Source organism: Nelusetta ayraudi, unplaced genomic scaffold, assembly GCF_046127955.1.
Source record: "Nelusetta ayraudi isolate G7.1 ecotype Tasmania unplaced genomic scaffold, CSIRO-AGI_Nayr_v1 ptg000050l, whole genome shotgun sequence".
Lineage (NCBI taxonomy): Eukaryota > Metazoa > Chordata > Actinopteri > Tetraodontiformes > Monacanthidae > Nelusetta > Nelusetta ayraudi.
Window position 1 is genome coordinate 479,482 of NW_027466100.1, and position 18,286 is coordinate 497,767.

Genomic DNA, 18,286 nt, shown 5'->3' on the forward strand with positions numbered 1-18,286 from the left:
TTTCTGTAAAGGATCGTTGCCTTCAGAGCATTTGTCTTTTTTTTTTTTTTTTTTTAACAAGGACTTTTTTGATTGAAGGTCGTTGCCCCTAAGCGGTCATAGACATCCATGTGGCGTCAACGTGAACTAACCATTAGAAAAGATTGAGTTATATACACACACCGATCCTTCAGCTAATGCAAAAGTTTTCTAATACTTATTTTTTTGGAGAGGGGGTGGTGGATTGCCTCAACATGTACATACTTCTAGAAGCCATTTCTTTCAATGCATGTGAGTCATATTGAAGTGCAGGTGGCAGGAGGCGCTAGTTTGGGATGATGTGACCTATTTACATGAGCACATGTTGGACAAAACTTTGTCTTGACAAACTTTTGATATGCGGAGCCTCCGAAGACAGTTCAAAGTCCTGATGAGCTTGACTATAGTGAATTTGAAAACGAAAAAAATGACCCCAAGCCTTCTGAAACTGTCTTCGGTCAAAGCTATAGCTCAAGTCTTCCGATCTGAAATCTCAAATTGATGGTTTTAAATGTTCTTCAGCTTAATGGTTGGCTATTTGAGGGGACAGCAGACCTTCACTCTTCATCGCTTTTGAATTGAGAAGGAATTTGCAGTCAGACACGCCAACCTACGGAGAAGAAAAAGGTCACACTGTTCAGTCAGGCTTGCATTACAACCAAAGCAGTGCAAAGCACTTGACTCACTTTCACCCGCTGCCTCAGCGCGGCTCTTAGAAGAGTCCGCAATCTTTCAGGTTTTCTTTGATGATGATGTCGGTCACGGCATCAAACACAAACTTGACGTTCTCCGTGTCTGTGGCGCAGGTCATGTGGGAGTAGATCTCCTTGATGTCTCTGCGCATGTTGAGGTCCAGGAACTGCACCTTGATGTAGTTACCGGCATCCTCGTAAGTGTTGGGGCCTTCATGGGGAAATGAGCAAAGGGAAAGGGGGGGACACGTTTCCGTGAGTCTGTCACTTGAGAAAATCCCGTTCCGAAACGGGGTTTGCGCGCGTTCTCTCTCGACGAGATTACCGTCGTAATCTGGGAAGCACATGCTCAGGTGAGCCTTCTTGATCTTCTCCACGAACACGTCCTTCTTGTTGAGGAAGAGCACGATGGAGGTGGCGGCGAAGTAGCGGTGGTTGCAGATGCTGTTGAACAAGTGCAGACTTTCGTGCATACGATTCTGTAAAATAAAAAATAAAAAAAGGTTTTGGGTTTTTGAAGAGGGTAAAATGGCGAGTCAGAGAGAACAAAAGCGCCAGCGTACCACTTCGTCGTCCTCCACCAGCACCATGTCGAAGGCGCTCAGGGCGGCAATGAAGATGATGCAGGTCACGCCTTCGAAACAGTGGATCCACTTCTTCCTCTCGGACCTCTGGCCGCCCACGTCGAACATCCTGCGTGCGGAGGGGGACGTGAGCTGGTTGACCTCTGCCGGGATTGCATGCGCTCCGGCACGCGGGCCGAGTCTTTTACCTGAAGTGGAGATCTTTGAAGGAGAACTGGGTCTCGATGATACCGGTGGTCTTCACTCTTGATCGCAGCACGTCCTGCTCGGTGGGCACGTAGCCCGGCTGGACCAGTCGCTCCAGGTCACTCAGGTAGCTGAAGTAAAAAAAAAACAAAAAAACAAAAAAAACAACACCACAGCCATGATTGAACCCTGAAGCAGAGCTTGCTGATACTTTTTTTTTCTTTAACCCGAGAGCGGCTGCTTACTATCCAGCTGAGTCGTTGAGTTGATACTCGGAGGCCCTGTCGAAGCACGCCTGTATCCCAGAGTCCTTCCACAGGCGCAGGATGATATCGGACAGCTCCTTGGGCATGGTGCCTTCCTCGATGGTGTCTGCGAGATGCATGAGTTTCCTTGCGTCATCCTGCAGAGGGAAAACAAAGCTGCCAGGTTGGAACCAGTCCGCTAATAAAAAGCACTTCTGTCTGCTTTCCCAGCCGGTCTGTACCTGCTGATCAGTGTGACCGAAGCCGATACTTAGTGTGCCCATGGCCTTGACGATGGCCATCATGGACTGCAGGGTGTTGCTGTAGATGATGGTGATGAACTCCAAGCATTCTTCGAGCGAGTAACCGTCTTTGTGGATAATTCTAACAGGGAGCGAGCACAGTTAGTGTCTGACATGGAAAATGAAGTGGCGTGGCATTTGCATTTGTAATAAGAATGTTCTCACTTCATCTGTTTGACGATGGTGCTTTTCCCCGACTCTCCAGCGCCTGTTTCAGACGGAAAAGAAAAACAAAAGATAAGATATTTCTGTCACGTAATGTTTGTGAAATGTGCTTTTTTTGTCCTTTTACTTCCTTCGGTTGACATTGAAAAGATGAACTCTGTGAGTGGTACTTTTTTTCCCCAAGGTGGATATCATGGGGGAAAACCCCATGACCTAAACTGTTGCGACGGCATTTGGAGGAGTGTGAACCGGAAATATTTGTTACGCACATTCGTAACACATATTAATAATTTCCAATCTGCATTATCTGAAATCTCAATCATCATCGTGACCAATTAATTCCAGCCCAGTCTATTTTAATAGCCTCGGGCCCTGGTGTTGGTAGGAGGGTGTGTGTGTCCTTCAGGCTTAAGCTCTCCGTGTGTTGCAGGATTAACCAGGGATTGCTTTAAGTGATTACCAAAGTGTCTCTGGGTTCCAATGACACAGGACATTAATTAAGCTTTAATTAGATTCACTTTGTGACAGGGATTCGTTGTCAATAGTCCTTGATGGTCGTGCAGAGCATAAAAACGGTATTCAATTACATCCTTGTGTGTTTATACCTTACAAATCTATCAAATATTAACTTTTCCTACCCTACCCAGCCTGAACAAAAGCAGCCCCCCCAGTTATTGGCCATCAATGGATGATGTTGAATATTATTTCTTCCAAAGGCCTCGCCATGGGTCCTTATGGGGCCCTTGAACCACTACGAGTTCCCCCCCCATCATTGCAACCACCTCGGCTGTGTTTACCTAGCAGCAGCAGCTTCACAGTCCTCGCATCTATGTCAGCGTCCTCCTTCAGCTTCTTCTCCAGCTCCCTGGAGCGTTTTTCCTCTGCGCTTGCTCCAGCCCCCATCCTCCTACTGTTCTCGGCTCGAGACCCCTCTGCTCGGCACCCAAGTGGCAAAGAAAAAAGAAGCTAGAAGTTGGTCTCACAGTAGGTCTCCCACTTTCCCACCGGTGGCGTCAAGTGCGCGGCTGATGGATCAGCACACTGGATAGCGGTGGGGGCGTTTTCCTGTCTTAGAAGAGGATTTTGGGCATCCGTTGCCCACCTGACCGACCAGAGCCAATAGGCAGCAAGGACAGGGATGTTTAGGGCAGAGTGGAAGGTGCAAGGAGATGTAGGAGTGATCTAACATTTAGGCGGACTTTGCTGCCTCAGCGGAAGATGAACATCGGCTCAAGCGCTTATCTCTGGACGGCGCCTTCAGAAGTGGAACAGCAAACATAGACGATTCGGAGAGACGATGACTATATGGGAAATTGGGTTAGAAGTCGTCTCAGTAGTGGGAAATTTAATGCTACTACTAATCAGGAGGGCAAAGGACTTGAACAATAAATAAAAGCGATATGTTTTGGTCTACTTTGTTGACAGTGAACATCGCAGGAAGTGGATGGAAGCAGGAAACCTCTTCCATGCTCATCAGCAGAGGTTGACAGCTATTTTAATATTTCTACTGGGATATGTTGAGACTGAGGGGTGAGCTCTGAAGTGCTTAAAGAGCTTTGCACTCTCCCATGACACATCTTACTGACCTTAATCTGAAGCTTGTTAAGGATACTAATCTAGTTACTTTCAATAATGTATACCAACTTTGTGTGGAAGTCGTCCTCTTCCACGGCCTCCCAACACAGACGGTGACTTTTAACATGCAGAAAGTTTAGTGGCCAAAAAAACTTTGCTTTTAGTGTTGTTATTGTTTAGTATTATTATTGCCTGGGGTTAAGTGTTGCTGGATCATTGTGGGATAAAAGTGTCACCATGATAGGGTAAAGGAAAAGTTTCTAAAATTATTATTACAACTATTTTTTATTTTATTTTATTTTATTTTTTTTACATTTTATAGAGTAAACACACACAGACACACGCACGCACGCACGCACACAAACACACACACACACGGTGTCATTTAAAACCACTTTTAAATCATCAAGGACTTGTCTGTCTTGTACAAAATGTAAAGCCACTTACACCTATGGTTTGGGACCTTTGCGGTTTTAAAGAGTGTTGTTTTTGTTTTTTTTGTTTTTTCGAACACAAGAACATTGTACATAATATTTAACATTTTTTCAGAGGTCAGAGTGTATGAAATGTAGGTCTTGATGAGACTAACGCATGGTTTTTTTTGTCTTTACGACCTTCCTAGTGGCAGTTAGGGCCATATTAGTGTTTCGGGCTGTATGTAGGGGGCGTTATAGAGCCGATTTTAAAGCTATTTTCTCTCCCATTTTCTGAGATTTTGCGCCAGTTCTAACCTGCTTTCCAAATTTGATGAGTATTGTAGCATTTTGTCGGACAAAGGCTGACTAGAAATAAACATCTATCCATTTTCTATGTCCGCTTCTTCCTGCACTCAGGGTTGCGGGGTCTGCTAGCCTATCTCAGTTGTCATGGGGCGAAGGCAGGGTGACACCCTGGAGGGCCACATAGAAAGACAACCATTCACACACAAACACACACCTCTGGGCAATTTAGAGTTTAGCATGTTTTTGGACTGATTTACGCACACACATGCAGAGCATGCAAACTCCGCACAGAAAGGCCCGGGTTCGAACCTACGACTTTCTTGCTGTGAGGTGACAGCACTAACCAATGCACAACCGTGTTGCCTATGAAGGAGCTGGTCTATCGCTGGGTCTCCATCCCTAATTACGACGTTACCACTGTCAACATATAAACTACCCTGTAGTAAATGCAATCGTCAAAAAAAGCTGAAGCTTAAAATAGCAAAGCAAAAAACAACAACAACAGAGCCTTTCGACTTTATTCGCAACATTTTGACTTACTTCACGTTCACGAAATTTTCTCTTTTTTACGTCAACTTTATTCTCAAAATTTCAACTTTAATCTTGAAAATTCAACTTTATTCTCAAATTGGAAACCTTTTTTTTTTTTTCAATCTGAATTTTTTCTCTTTTTGTGGCCCTAATCCACTTCCGTATGAAGCAGTGAAGTGATGCTTCAGGGCAAAATATTTTCTTGTCGCAGATGATTTCACACTGCTTTGCCGCCACCTTGTCTTTACAAGCTAACCGTTTATCAAAGAGAAGCAAACCTTTGTTATTATAAAATATAGAGCTTTAATTTATTAGTCAGCAACATTGATGGGAAAGAGAAAAGATAATATTCTTTTACAAGTCATTGCAGTAACATAAATTGTGCATTATATCATACATATATCGTCATGACCCAGAGCAAAGTTCGCCCGACAAAAAAAGCAAAACAGGATAAAATGAAGGATTTTTTTTTTTCTGAGGAGCAGAGCGAAAGAAAGGTAGGGAGGAAGAAAGAAAGAAAGAAAGAAGGAAAGAATGAGAGGGAATTAAAAAGGGGGGGAGGAAAATAAAGAGGAAGAAAGGGAAAGAGGGAATAGAAAAGAAAAGAAAAGAAAATGAGTAAAAATCACTATCTGACCCTTCTGTGCTTCCACCAGGTTTGAAGCACGTCCTCCTTGCTATCAGCCCTTCCATATTCCCACGACAAGAAAGACATTCACTGACATCCACAGCAACGTACCATTTTAGACAAATACCATATACATACACTGTACATGCCATGCACAAGAAAAAAAAAAAAAAAAAAGCCAACCGCTGAAGACTATTAGGTACACAGATTAGGTACACGCTTTTCTCTTCAGCTCTGGTGGTTGATCTGCACGTCTTAGTGGTTCTGTTCACGATGCTTATTTTTCTGACTGCAGTGAGAACAATTTTATTCCGCGGCGGCGGCGGCACACACGGGCGGCCGGAGGGCACAGAACTGGGCTGGCGAAACGAAACGAAACAAAACAAAACAAAAGCAGCCGTGAAAATCCTGCCGCAGCGGCCCGTCAATCGGGTCGCTGGGGCTCAGCGCAGTTTGGTGGGATCCAGTGGAGGTGCAGATTGCACTCCTCCAACTTTTTGGATGTGGAGTCCACGCTGAAAGAGCTGAAAATCGGAATACTGTCTAGTTGGCCACGGATAAAGGTGGCTCGTTCGCCGTTTATTAGGATGACTAGTTTGGCAACAGAAGGTGCTTTTTTTTTTTTTTCATTATCTCTAAATATTTAATATTCATCACAAACGATCACAAACTCTGTGTTGTAGCTGCCTGCTGGAATTTCTAATCTCGAAAAGGAGAAAAAAATGAGGCAATGTTTTTTTTTTCTTCTTAAATTTGTGTCGTTAGGTGACCCTTTCACCTGCACCCCCACACAACGCCATCATCCCACCCTCTGCCCAACCACTGCCTTTGTCGAGGACACGACGGTAAGATGAGATATTCACAGAGGAAGGAAAAAAAAAAACCCAACAACAACAAAAACACTCGGCGGCGACTGACTTTTGGAAGAACTGCGTGCGGTGGGTGAAATGGTTACCCGAGGTCAGACTGGACCGCAACGTGAAGGGATGAAGGTTTTTCTTTTTTTTTTTTTTTACTGGCCACCAAAAAAACAAACAAAAAAATAAAACGTTGATACGACGTCACAGCGGCAGTCCGGGGGTGCATTTCCTTGTTCGATCCATGTCAGGTCCCATTAAAATGCCTCCTTCCCTCCGCTCCCCCGTCATTCAGCCCGATAAAAAAAGAAAATGTCTCCGGAGTCAGGGGAAGAGTTTGAGAGGTTCCACTTGTAGCTTTAGACACTGAATACTGCCTGCAGTCGAGGGATGGGTTGCCTTCCACAGTCTCTAAACGCTCTCGGCGTCCCTCGGTCCAAGTCCTCGTGCAGACGCTCCCCCGTCCACCAGCACGCTGACGGGGCTTTCTCAAAAAAACACCAAATATAAAGATATTCTCAACATAATAACACATTGTGATAAACAATGACACTAACAATAATATAATAAGGACGACAATATTTTCACAGATTTACCTATTCACAAAAAGAAAACATGTTTTCTAGATAGGTACAAAGAATTACTTTTTACAACCTACAATAAATATTGTGTGTGTGTGTGTGTGTGTGTGTGTGTGTGTGTGCGTGTGTGTGTCCCCCCCAGCAGTTGTACAGAACCGCTGCTTTTGGTTGCAGTTGTGTGTCGTGTCCGTTCGGATCATTTGATTTTTTTTCTATCTGGAGTCATTTTCCCGCCTACACCGAGGTTTCTTTTTCTTTTTTTGCAGCGAGTCGTGAAAAGGTAGACATGGGGTTTGGAGGGGTCGAGGGCGGGGCTCAGGGGGCCGTGTGGAAATCCGCCTCCTCATGTCTCGGCCGGGGTCGTCTCCTCGTCGTGATGCCGGCGGTTGCGAGGCTTCTTCTGCTCCTTCAGCTCCTTCAAGGTCTTGGCCTTGCCGTCGCCGAGGCCGCCTTCGCCCAGCTGCCAGTAATCCTGGCAGTACTGGTTGATCAGGCCCATCTCGGGTTGGCTGAGGATGGTCAGGAGGTCCTTGTACTGGCCGGCGCTGGGAGTCCAGGTGCTGGACTGCAGCGGCGGGAGGGCCGGGCTGCCCGTTTCCACCAGCACGTTGTTGACGGTGCGGCTGGACAGGACCACCAGCTGCAGCTTGACCAGCGTGTGCTTGAAGTTCTTCTCCGTGGACGTGCACTGGTAGATGCCACTGTCGGACGACTGCAGGGAGCGAATCAGGAGGCCCTGGTCCGTCTTCAGGATGCGGCCCTCTGAGCGGATCTGCAAGATCAAACGTAAAGTCTTAACAGGGATAGATGTACACATGACTTCTTCTGCCAAATGGCTTCCCACAACAAAACTGTGGGAAAGCAGTAAACAGAGGGCTAAATGTGCTGTTCTGGATAATCTTTGTGGATCTTGTGTTAGTTTACTTCACACTGTCTAAATTTTGTCTATTTTTTAGTCACTCCAAATTCCGAATTTCTGGTTAGCATTTTTTTTTTTAAATCTACTCACCTCTTTTCTCCTGTCGCTGTTTTCCTTGAGCAGATGCCACTTGAGAGACATGTGAGGCGACCTGGCCTGACACTCCAGGAAGGTGGTGCTGCCCTCCACCCCGTACTGAACTGTCTCCAGAGTGTTCTTATTGGCTGGAGAAACATGAGGCATATAACATTGTGGTGTGCAGTCACGATATCTGGCCCAAATAAATACACACACTACAGCACAAAGGAAATATGATATATACTCTTCTTTGGTTTGGGTGTGTGCTAGATGAGGGCAATGCAAAGTTATTGACACTCACTGTTGGAGTTGTAGCCTCTGCACTGTCGGATCGGGTTGCCATACTTCACATCCTGCCGACGGCTCCGCCTGAAACAGAAATAAAAACGAATAAAAATGTGTCATTGTATTTCTCTTAAAAAAAAAAAAAAAACAATAATAATAATTTGTCAAACATTTATGTTAAAAGTAATAATATACTGTATATATTTATTAGTAGATTGATAATTACCTCTTCTGTGAGTTGGAGTATCTGGAGCAGGATTTGCCATCCCAGGCACAGTACGGGTCTCTGGCCAGACAGCAGTCAGCGCACGCCTCTCCGTACACGTCACAGCGGTGGAGAGCCAGGTGGGTCACGCCCGACACTGATCCCACATACAGTTGTTGCTATGAAGAAACAGAGGCAAAGATCAGAAAATAGAAATGATTGGATATAATAACGTACATGTGCTGGGTGGCAGGTTTATTTCACCGCAGAGCAATCTGTTCATCGTTTCTCAACAGCAGCCATTTGGCAGTGAGGATTTCCTCAGACTGCCACTGTGTCTATGCAATGATGGATAATGTTTATGGACGTCCCAATGCATTTGCGGTGTATTGTATTAAGAATCAGTCCAAGTGCAATTTCTTTTAGTCCAAACAATCACCCACATGCTCCCGTCTGCACATGCACTGTTCTGTCCAGGTTAAAACTGCTAGTTTCAGTAAGGTAATGTTCCCTGCCACACATTCAGTTCAATGCGAGAATTTAGTTTCATTTTTTACCCTCTTCACAAAAAGTAGTCAGTAGGAGTAATGAATTACTAATAGAATCTTTTTTTTTTTTTAATTATGATATTTCTCACATTAAATTACATTTGACCGCCACCATCAACTTTCTGTTTCACTGAACTATTTGGTCCTCAACACCTCAAAGCAACTCACCCTTTTAGATGAAATCTTCATGGTTGTGATTGAAGTGGGAACCTGCCAGCAAAGAGAGCAACTTCAAGTTTAAAAAGTAGAAGGTATCATGTGCCAGTCCAAAAAAAACCCCCTAAAACATTCATTGAAAAAAAGTCACACATTATGATACAATGCAACCCCCCCAAAAAAAAACAAAAAACAAAAACAAAACAACAACAACAACAACCCAAAACAAAGAAATTGGATCTGACCTTAAAGACCTCCACTTCCTCTAAGACCAGCTCCTCTGTCTGCAAATCATCTCTGGGCAGGACGATGACTTTCTGGACTGTACCTCGATCTGCAAAAACACCAGGATCTTTTAATCACGGACATTTTATCATAGCCTTAGCGTCAATCTGCTTCAAAGCTTTTCATTTTTGACACAATAGCTCAGTGATCAGAGGCCTAGACAAATTCATTGGCCAAGTCTCTACATGTAAACAAGAAATTTGACTTAGTTTTTTTTTTCTCTGTGGACTGTAGATGAGGCAACAAGAAAAAGAAGAAAAGCAGGTGCAGGAGTTAATGCGGGCGTGGCAATAGTGCACGGAATGAGAACGATGAAAGCAAGAAGAGAAGAAATGAAAATAACCTTAGAAATAATAATAGTAAGACGACACATTTTCACTTCGACCACTAACCTGTGCCCAGGAAGAGCACCTCGTAGTTGCCGTCGGCCGCCGCCACTTGATCCACGGCGATGGTGGTGAACTCATAGTCCACGTTGGTTCTGACCACTAGGGGGCGCTTGTGCACCGGGTAAACCACGTTGAACATGGTGGGGTGGTTTCTCATGAAGTTGATCACCTCGTCTGGGTAATCCTTGGTGGACTTCATGTTTGGGGTGAACGTGCCGCCCGGACACTGGTGAAAATTAGAAGACGTGAAAAAAAAAACCCCACATTGAGTCAAATGCGTCATTTCTGCGTACATTTTGGACTAAAATACATGTTTTAGAAAGGGGTTTTTAAAAAAAAATAAAAAAATAAAAAAATAATATAACAAATAATTTTAGCTAGCGCAGACACACTCACAGTGCCAGGCCGTGGGTAGGGGATCTTCCCGGTGTATGCCACCCACTGGTAGTTGGGCCCCTCCTTGTGTGCGAAGGGCCCGTTGAAGACCATGCGGATGTCGGCCATGGAGTAGACGCACACCGCCGAGCCTTTGAACACGGCCCTGGAGTCGAGCAGGGAGGCGGGGGAAGGAGAGAAGGTGTTGAGATCGAGCCCTCGCCTGGATAATTGCTCTGATGGCTCATCCCTTGCTTGCTAGCTTGCACAATCCACCTCCTTCTCACGTTTTACACATGACAAGTCACGACACGCGCTCCAGGCTCACCAGGGTCGGGGCCGAGCGGAGCCGTGTGACACACTGACACACAAACACCCACGTACGTTGGTGAGAGAGAGGGGGGGGGGGGGGCAGTAGAGCAGCAGCGTAGCGTTCCGTTCAGGCTCCTGCTGCTGTGAGGTGGGTGTGCTGTGTTTGTAACTCCTGTCATTGGCCTCTATCATTAGCGCCGCGTGTGTTTTCATCAGTTTGGGTTTAAACACGGCCGGAGCCTAAAAGAAGACGCTAACAATAACAGTATTTGTTTCTCATATGCATTAATCTGGACATGTTTATCGTAGCTTGGCTCGCCTCTCCTTCCGGCTGTGGCAGCCGCTGGCAGAGCCAGAAAAAACTTTCCTTGGGGGGAGGAGGCCACAGGGCGAGGTCACGACTCATACAGGGGTGGCAATAAGTAGATAACTGAAACGACTACATGACTTAACCTGCTACAGTCATTTTTTCGTATTTATTAAATGTTTTCCTATGAATTAGAAGACAGCAAATCTTCACCAATGTTAATATTAATTCTAAACTTGTATGGGTTTGTTCCAACTATCCTAGGGTCAGAGTGAGTGTTACATAAAATTTCTTCTTGGACTGCCTTATTTCCAAAAAGAACAAAATCCATATATATCGCAACCACAATTTGACAGCTAGCCAACCTCCATGCGCACATCATCATGCAACTGGAGCCTGCGTTAAAGGAGCTTCAACGCTATATCCCGACTCTCATGTCTCTGTGAATGGAGTTTGGCTAGCTGTCAAATTGCGGTTGCTACACCTCAAGGAGGACAATATAGAAGTGTCAGGCCTTTAGTTGAATTATCCCTACAGCCGCCACTGGCCACCACGTAGCTCCGCCCATTATGGCGGCTCGTTTTCAAATCTGGCCTATCAGGAACTGGAGACTGAGTTGGTGTCACTCAGAGGAGGAGGGCGTATCCCCGCTGAGCTCCACACTGCACTGTTTGCTTCTTTGTAACTGTCGCAAAACTGACAGGGCCACACACACACACACACACACACACACACACACACACACACACACATTAGAGAACGCCGAGTGCCTCGCTGCAGGAGGAAACCCAAAATACACCTTGAAAGAAGGAGTCTGAGACAGCTGTCAGTCACTCACCCGGATACGGAGAAGACGCCGTAGATGACAGGATTCTTTGTGTCCTGCGTCGGCTGGATGTACACGTTCCCTGAGAGACGGAGGCAGAATTTAGGGAACTTAGTCATCACGTCGCGCAACACAGGCGACAACACCTCAAAAGGCAAAAGGGGGAAAAGATGGTTCCTGATTACTGAACAGTACTTCTGCCAATATGCGACCCTGCCCAGTTAATCAGCTCCAAGTTGCTCCACCACAGAAAAAGGCCAAGAGGAGGTCCAGCTGTGAGTTTTAAACAGTGACAGCTGCTGCTGGAGGAATGACGCTGGTGCCACACCAACAGTTTAATCTCAAGTGGACGACATTTTCACATAGAAATGAGAACATAAAAATGTCAGTGCAGGATTTTCTTAGTGGACAACTCACTCTGAGCACTTCTGTCCCATCACTTTGGCTCAAATTTTGTTCAAAATGAACTGATTTTCGCACACACCAGACAACCAACGTCTTTGTGCTCGTGAAAACTTTTCAAGTGCGGCTGATGGAAAAATCAAACGTCTGCAACATGCAGTGACAAGACCCAGCGTCACATCGTTCACAGCAATAAATCTTACTTCAGAAACACAACCAATAATCTTCATTAAGGATAAAAACCGTAATTAGGTAGGTAAGTAAGTATTTTTTTTTTGTGGCTGTTGTGCCAAAGAGTCACGGAAAAATTAACAAGGTGCGTCAATATTGGTGTCAGTGCCTCATAAAATCATAATAATTTCAAGGGTTTTATTATCCGCAACCCACTGCATCCCCCATAACTCAACGTCAGCACATTGTGAAACGTTTTGCTTCCTTTCTAGCAGGGAAAGTGAATTGTGGTCAGCGAAGCTCGAGAGAGAAGCCGAATCAAAACTCCTGCGAAGCTAAGACGGCAGTTTCTGGTGTCAGCGGGGAATGGAAGCAAAATAGAGATCTTTGGTGCAGGGCGACTTTAATGGGAGCCATATGCATCCACTGAGTTCAGGGCTGAGGCACTTTCAAAGCCTGCGTATCATCCAGCTTCAGCGACAGAAGGAAACGATGTGGACGGAAGATTAAAAGATGAATTTAAGAGCAGGTTTAATGCCACCAACCAGAAGCCATCAGCGCTCAGGTAGCGTGTTTCAAATGGACAAAAAGCAAAAATGAATATAAAACGAGTAGGGACAGGTTTTTAATAAAAATGCCTGCTTACGAATATACACATATATGGTGCGACAGGCATCTGCTGTCAACAGCCATGGAAGAATTAATCCGTGAGTGAGTGCAAAGTTTTAAGACCAGAAAGTCGGAAGGTGACGAGCTGGTGAGGGGGGGGGAAGAAAAAAAAAAATCATCTCAGGCAAACAACTTTTCACGGGCCGCAAACGCGTCTTGAAAAGGGGGGGGGGGCGGGACAAAAGGTAACAGCTGAAAAAAATTAACTTCTGGCAAACAAAGCAAAAATCCATAACCCCTCTGACGCCAGTCTGACAGGCCTCCCCGTCTGCCGAACGACAGAGAGAGGGAGAGAGAGAGAGAGAGAGAGAAAAGAAATAAATCAGCGGAGAGCTGGAACACGACGTGTCACCGCAACTCTTGTTTCTGATGTGTCAGATCAGACAGGCCTTAAGGCAATCTTGGCGTCGCATCAGCGGAGAAACATCCCTGATTGCTGTCAGCGCCGGGGAGGAACACAAAGAGACGCCAGAAATAAGGCCGGGCTTTAAGGAGCGCGTTCAAATGCACGACGCACTGGAGCAGAGAGTCCCTGAGTGGAGGAGGTTAGGCACTCAGTATGCATAACTCGGCTGCGTCTCCGGCTCCCCCCCGACTGCAAAATATATACTTCCAACATACGGCGTATGCATTCAGAGAGTCCGCTTCGGACGGTGATGATTGACAAGGGCCAGAAAACTGCACGGAGGAGACGTTTTGCGGCTACATATCGTAACATGCTTTTTAGATTCTCTTGCGGTCGGCGGCGGCAGAAAATACCTCAATGAAAATGCAATGTTTCACTGCATAATTACATTTCAGCAGTGGCAATAAAACTTTATCGCCCACGCATTTCTTTCTTGCAGTTGCCGTCTGGCAGACGTCGTCATTTATTTGCTTCCCCACTCTCCAGTTTTCTCATGCTTTGCAGCCTCCGCTCGGGTTCCACGAGGAACCGGCGGGACTGGAGACGGAGATTGAAAAAAAAAAAAAAAAATCTTAACCTAGAAAGCCCGCGGGCCGAGAGGAAGACAAGAGCAGGGAGGGGAGGGGAAGGGACGAGAGAACGCCCGAGGAGCTGTGGGATGTTTCGCTGCACCTCGGGACACGCCGTGACCTCACGGTGAGCGCTCGTCTGCGCTGCAACCGCAGCTGACCCGCCGCCGTGACGACAGAGCGATAGCAGCGCGGTTAGCGCTGACGGACGAGTGCTCTCGTGTCACGCTCGCTGACGGCTTCCAGCTCTGTGCAAATTACGATATCAGTGGAGACGACGAAGGGCCGATGTCCGTGCAGCGGGATTCTGTTTGACTTTTGTCTGACTTTTAATACATGGAACTAAACACCAGCTATATACTGTATACACACTACATAGACACACACACTACCATTCAAAAGTTTGGGGTCACCTGCTCATTTTTTCTGCATTCATCTCCAGTATAACCCGTTTTTATGAAATAATGATTTCATAATGAGTGCATGAAAATCAGTCAAAATGTGCCGAACAAGTGTGGAACCATTTTAGCATCTAATGAAAACCATTTCCAACGTCTACTTAAAAATGATAGAGAGAATTTTAAGTGTGCAAAATGCATGATGATGATGTTTGCTTTATAGTTTCGGGCACACAGTTCAGTTCACGATCAGTTTTAACTGAAGGGTACAACTGATGCTGTGTCGTACCTCTCACGTGTCTGGACTGTGAGGTTGGTCTCAGGGTGAGCAACGAACATCTGGCTGCTCTCTGTGTCGCTAACCTGGGACAGGTAGCGCTGCTGCCCCACGTGACATCACAAAGCACTGACTTCCCAGAATGTGTATTTTGGCACATTCTTAAAAGCAGACACAGCCAAAGTTTCATTTGGCCAGAGTTTGGCCTGAATGTTATGGTGAATTTGACATATTTGATTTTTTTTTAATTATACTCATTATTGACTATAATGAGTATAATGAACAAAATTAATATTTTTTTTCCTCTACAAAATTAATTTTAGCCCTTATTCTGAAAAGCAACACATTAGTGTTTCAACAGAGCATCATTAAGTCTTAATTAGAAAAACAATACTTATGATGAATTACAACGCCACATTGTTATGCTGTGCATTCAGACCTGCAAGGTTAGTGAAGCATTTAGCATTTTGTAAGCTGTTTTTCTTTCTCTTTTTTTTATTTCTTTTAATTTTTTTTTTTAATAAAAATTAAAAAAAAAGGGGGACATTTTAAGCTGCAGCGATGCAACAGAGAAAAGTCGCAAAAGACTCGCTGCTCATAACCGCAGTCATTATGATTTCAAGCACACGACAAATCCCCCCATAATCCTGTCAGTCATGCTGGTGACGGACAGGCCGCAATGATTCACAGGGATTCGGACAGATACCAGCTGCTCAGTACTCTGATTTCTCTGTATGCACGCGTGTGTGTGCGTGCGTGTGCGTGTGTGTGTGTGCCGCCTGCACGCAACCACCAACCCCTCCCCCGCCCCGTCCTCCTCTCCCTGGTGCGTGTTTTCTGCAGCGCACGCTGCTCGGAACGCTGGCAGGAAGGATCTTACCTGTAGGAGCCATGTTGACGTTCAAAGGAAGCGCCATGTCAGGCTTTACATGCACGAGTCACTGACACGTTAATCTAAAGCCGCAGCCTCCGTGGGATCCTTCCCACTGTTGCTGCTGCTCGTACTTCTATAAATACTACGTTGTGGTGCGTGCGTGTGTGTGTGTGTGTGTGTGTGTGTGTGTGTGTGTGTCGATGGTACTATAAGCCGTTGGCTCACACTTTGCAGAAAAAAACCCCTGAAATCTGCCTCGATGCTAATGCTGAGAGTCTTAGCGGCGTAACATCACGGCGAAAGCATGCGACGCAAATGGAGGTCAAATGGTGAGAACCTTGAAAATGGGGAAAGTTGTTGATACTGAATCTGTCAACAACGAGTCCATCTGGAGGCCTCTGTTTGAAAATGGACTAAAGGCGTTCATGTAAGAATTCCCAGCCGTCCATTTGCCATTTTTTTGTTCCCTTTTCCCATCAGGTCGCAGACGTTTTAGTTACGTGTCCCCCCCCCCAAAAAAGGCCACATTAATTACTTGAAATATTTTGCTTAGACGTTTGACGCTTCAGTCTCACACCACGCACCCGCCTGGCGAGGGGGAGCCGCTTCATAATGTCCAGAGATGAAAGAAAGGAAGCGGCACAGACGCTCCGAGAGGGTTCAAGCGCGATGGGAGAAATCTCAAACAGGGAAATAATAAATTGCGCACTCACTCAGCTCATCAAAGTGCGTCTCGATGCCGTCGGCTCCCGGCACCGAGCAGATGAGTCGGGCTTTCAGAAACGTGCTCCATTTGTTGACCAGACAGCAGTGTCCGCCGTCGTCGTTCTGTGGGGGAGGAATGACACGGCGGTCAGCGATACGGCCGAACCGCAAACTGAACAAGCGGCTGCTTGAGACAACCGGGCAACGAGGTGGTGACGGCCCTGTGAACATCAGCTTGATAAAACACAGAGGTGGTCTTCTCACCAGGGAGGGGACGTGCTGATGTGTTTTCTCTTGAAACATTTATTCAGTGATTCAGCTCTAAGGCGGGAAAACTGGTTTCTCATGGACAGCTTTAGACATTGTGACAGATTTTTGTTTGTTGAAACCCTGTAAAAATCCAAACACCTTTGAAAACTAAAATATTCAAATAGACACTATACTCATCGCCCAAAGACAGCTGGGATAGGCTCCAGCAGACCCCGTGACCCTGAATAGGAATAAGCGGGTATAGAAGATGAATGAATGAATGAACACTATACTCAAATGAACCAGTTAAAGGCCCAGCGAATGACATTTAGTCACATCTAGTGGTGGGGAAGCATCTCGTAAACACCCGGTAATTTAACATGTATGCCCAGGGTCATGTTGCCACTTTAACTTCTGCTATTGAAAAAATTAAACTGCAGTCAAATTAGGGGAACGAGTGGCTTTCTGGTGTGATCTAAAATATTTCCTTTGCCAAATCCTCAAGAAGTGTTGGGCAACAGGAGACACGTGGTGGCATCCCGACAAATGCACCTCCTCTTTATGTGAATAGTAAATGCTTGTTGTCAATGAATGATGAATAAACAGTTGTTTATTTTAGCGACTTAATAGAGTTAATGCACGCACGTGTGTTTCACTCCATTTCACGCATTTGCATCCTTTTATATATGACGTATTGAGGTATCATTCATGCACATGCCTCAAGATACTTGTGGTGAAATATATCAATCCATATATACAGCATAAATCTACACTGTTGCCCATAAAGTTGCAATAAAATGGCTTCAAATAAATTGCATGTACAAAGCCATTTCACATAAAGCCATTTCACAGCTGGGAAATCAGGTCAAAAGTGAATATTGATGCATTTTGACGGGAACAAACAGAGGATTGTGGCTGAAAACTAAAACATTTCAACTTTTTGGGCAACAGTGTCTATATGACATTATGAACTGGCATACATATGGAAATTCCTGGGAGAAACTGTACTTCCAGCAGTTGTTCGACAACATCTGGAGGTTGCCTGTTGGCAGATCTCTACAACGGGCCGAACAGCCTCATTTACTGCACAGGGCTTCTATCATCCCCGCGATCGCAAGACGTGAGTTCAAATTTCAAACAATGGTCTTACTACAATTAAACAGCTACTACGCGGGGGGATTATGTCATCACACGCAAACAACATGTGCGCTCGTTAAATCCGCAAGAGTCTCAGGTTGCCAGTCAGTGCCGGCGCTGCGAACCGTCGGTCTGTCCGGCATCAAACATGTCAACAATTACTGGAAGAACTGCCATAATATTTGGGACACTCAAGGTTCCCAGAGGGGGAAACCTATTTTTAATGATGTCACGACTCCTCTTCAAGCTCTTCCAATTTAGTGTGAGAGAAATATTTCTTATTTGGTGACAGCTGTTGAATTGTATTTGTTGTGATCCTGTGTATGGCAGATTGGGTTCAGATTTGCCACAGTGACACAGCAACATTTTTTCTTAACCTTGTATCAATTTAAGGGCAGGATTTTCAGTGCGAACCAAGTCGAAAGAAGATTGGAGTTTGGAGACTGAAATACCATAATTTGGGCCAAAAAAAAGTTTAATATTGAAAGAGCTGCAAAATGACTGCACTCTTTTTATTCCTAGCAAAATGTATTTTTGACTGGGACTGAAACTTTGAAAAGGTTTAGCGACACGCCAAACTACGCTGCCGATCGTGGCAGTTGTTCCTGCCTAACAGCATAGAGTTTGCGAGTCGTAGCACAATGCCAACAAAAGGCCT

General features: G+C 45.4%; 2 protein-coding genes across 4 annotated transcripts in view; both read right to left on the reverse strand.

The window, feature by feature from the left end:
* Nucleotides 1–498: 498 nt before the first annotated feature.
* On the reverse strand, nucleotides 499–3,119 carry gnat1 (guanine nucleotide binding protein (G protein), alpha transducing activity polypeptide 1). The gene is made up of 9 exons (XM_076037153.1): nucleotides 2,990–3,119; nucleotides 2,193–2,235; nucleotides 1,968–2,109; nucleotides 1,726–1,883; nucleotides 1,483–1,611; nucleotides 1,274–1,403; nucleotides 1,036–1,189; nucleotides 705–921; nucleotides 499–628 (listed from the first exon to the last, which is right to left on the reverse strand). Exons 1-8 carry the CDS (start codon nucleotides 3,093–3,095, stop codon nucleotides 731–733), a joined length of 1,053 nt encoding a protein of 350 aa, XP_075893268.1. The 5' UTR covers nucleotides 3,096–3,119; the 3' UTR covers nucleotides 499–628; nucleotides 705–730.
* A 3,343-nt stretch (nucleotides 3,120–6,462) lies between these two features.
* LOC142895838 (semaphorin-3F-like) overlaps nucleotides 6,463–18,286 on the reverse strand; it is a 48,092-nt gene continuing 36,268 nt past the window's right edge. For all 3 annotated transcript variants that reach the window (XM_076037146.1, XM_076037147.1, XM_076037145.1), the window contains 10 exons: nucleotides 16,251–16,365; nucleotides 11,784–11,853; nucleotides 10,348–10,492; nucleotides 9,955–10,177; nucleotides 9,523–9,611; nucleotides 9,290–9,331; nucleotides 8,595–8,752; nucleotides 8,385–8,452; nucleotides 8,096–8,229; nucleotides 6,463–7,858 (listed from right to left, as the gene is read on the reverse strand). In XM_076037146.1, coding sequence (XP_075893261.1) covers nucleotides 7,430–7,858; nucleotides 8,096–8,229; nucleotides 8,385–8,452; nucleotides 8,595–8,752; nucleotides 9,290–9,331; nucleotides 9,523–9,611; nucleotides 9,955–10,177; nucleotides 10,348–10,492; nucleotides 11,784–11,853; nucleotides 16,251–16,365 — 1,473 coding nt within the window. In that variant the 3' untranslated portion in view covers nucleotides 6,463–7,429. The remainder of the gene's footprint in view (nucleotides 7,859–8,095; nucleotides 8,230–8,384; nucleotides 8,453–8,594; nucleotides 8,753–9,289; nucleotides 9,332–9,522; nucleotides 9,612–9,954; nucleotides 10,178–10,347; nucleotides 10,493–11,783; nucleotides 11,854–16,250; nucleotides 16,366–18,286) is intronic.

Bases quoted from the DNA above. Each gene is read 5' to 3' on its own strand.
- gnat1 (XM_076037153.1), bottom strand. From the start codon at position 3,095: ATGGGGGCTGGAGCAAGCGCAGAGGAAAAACGCTCCAGGGAGCTGGAG. The intron at 1,884-1,967 runs GTACAGACCGGC...TTCCCTCTGCAG, and splicing joins TCGGTCACACTGATCAGCAG to GATGACGCAAGGAAACTCAT. The intron at 1,190-1,273 runs GTACGCTGGCGC...TTTATTTTACAG, and splicing joins TGGTGGAGGACGACGAAGTG to AATCGTATGCACGAAAGTCT.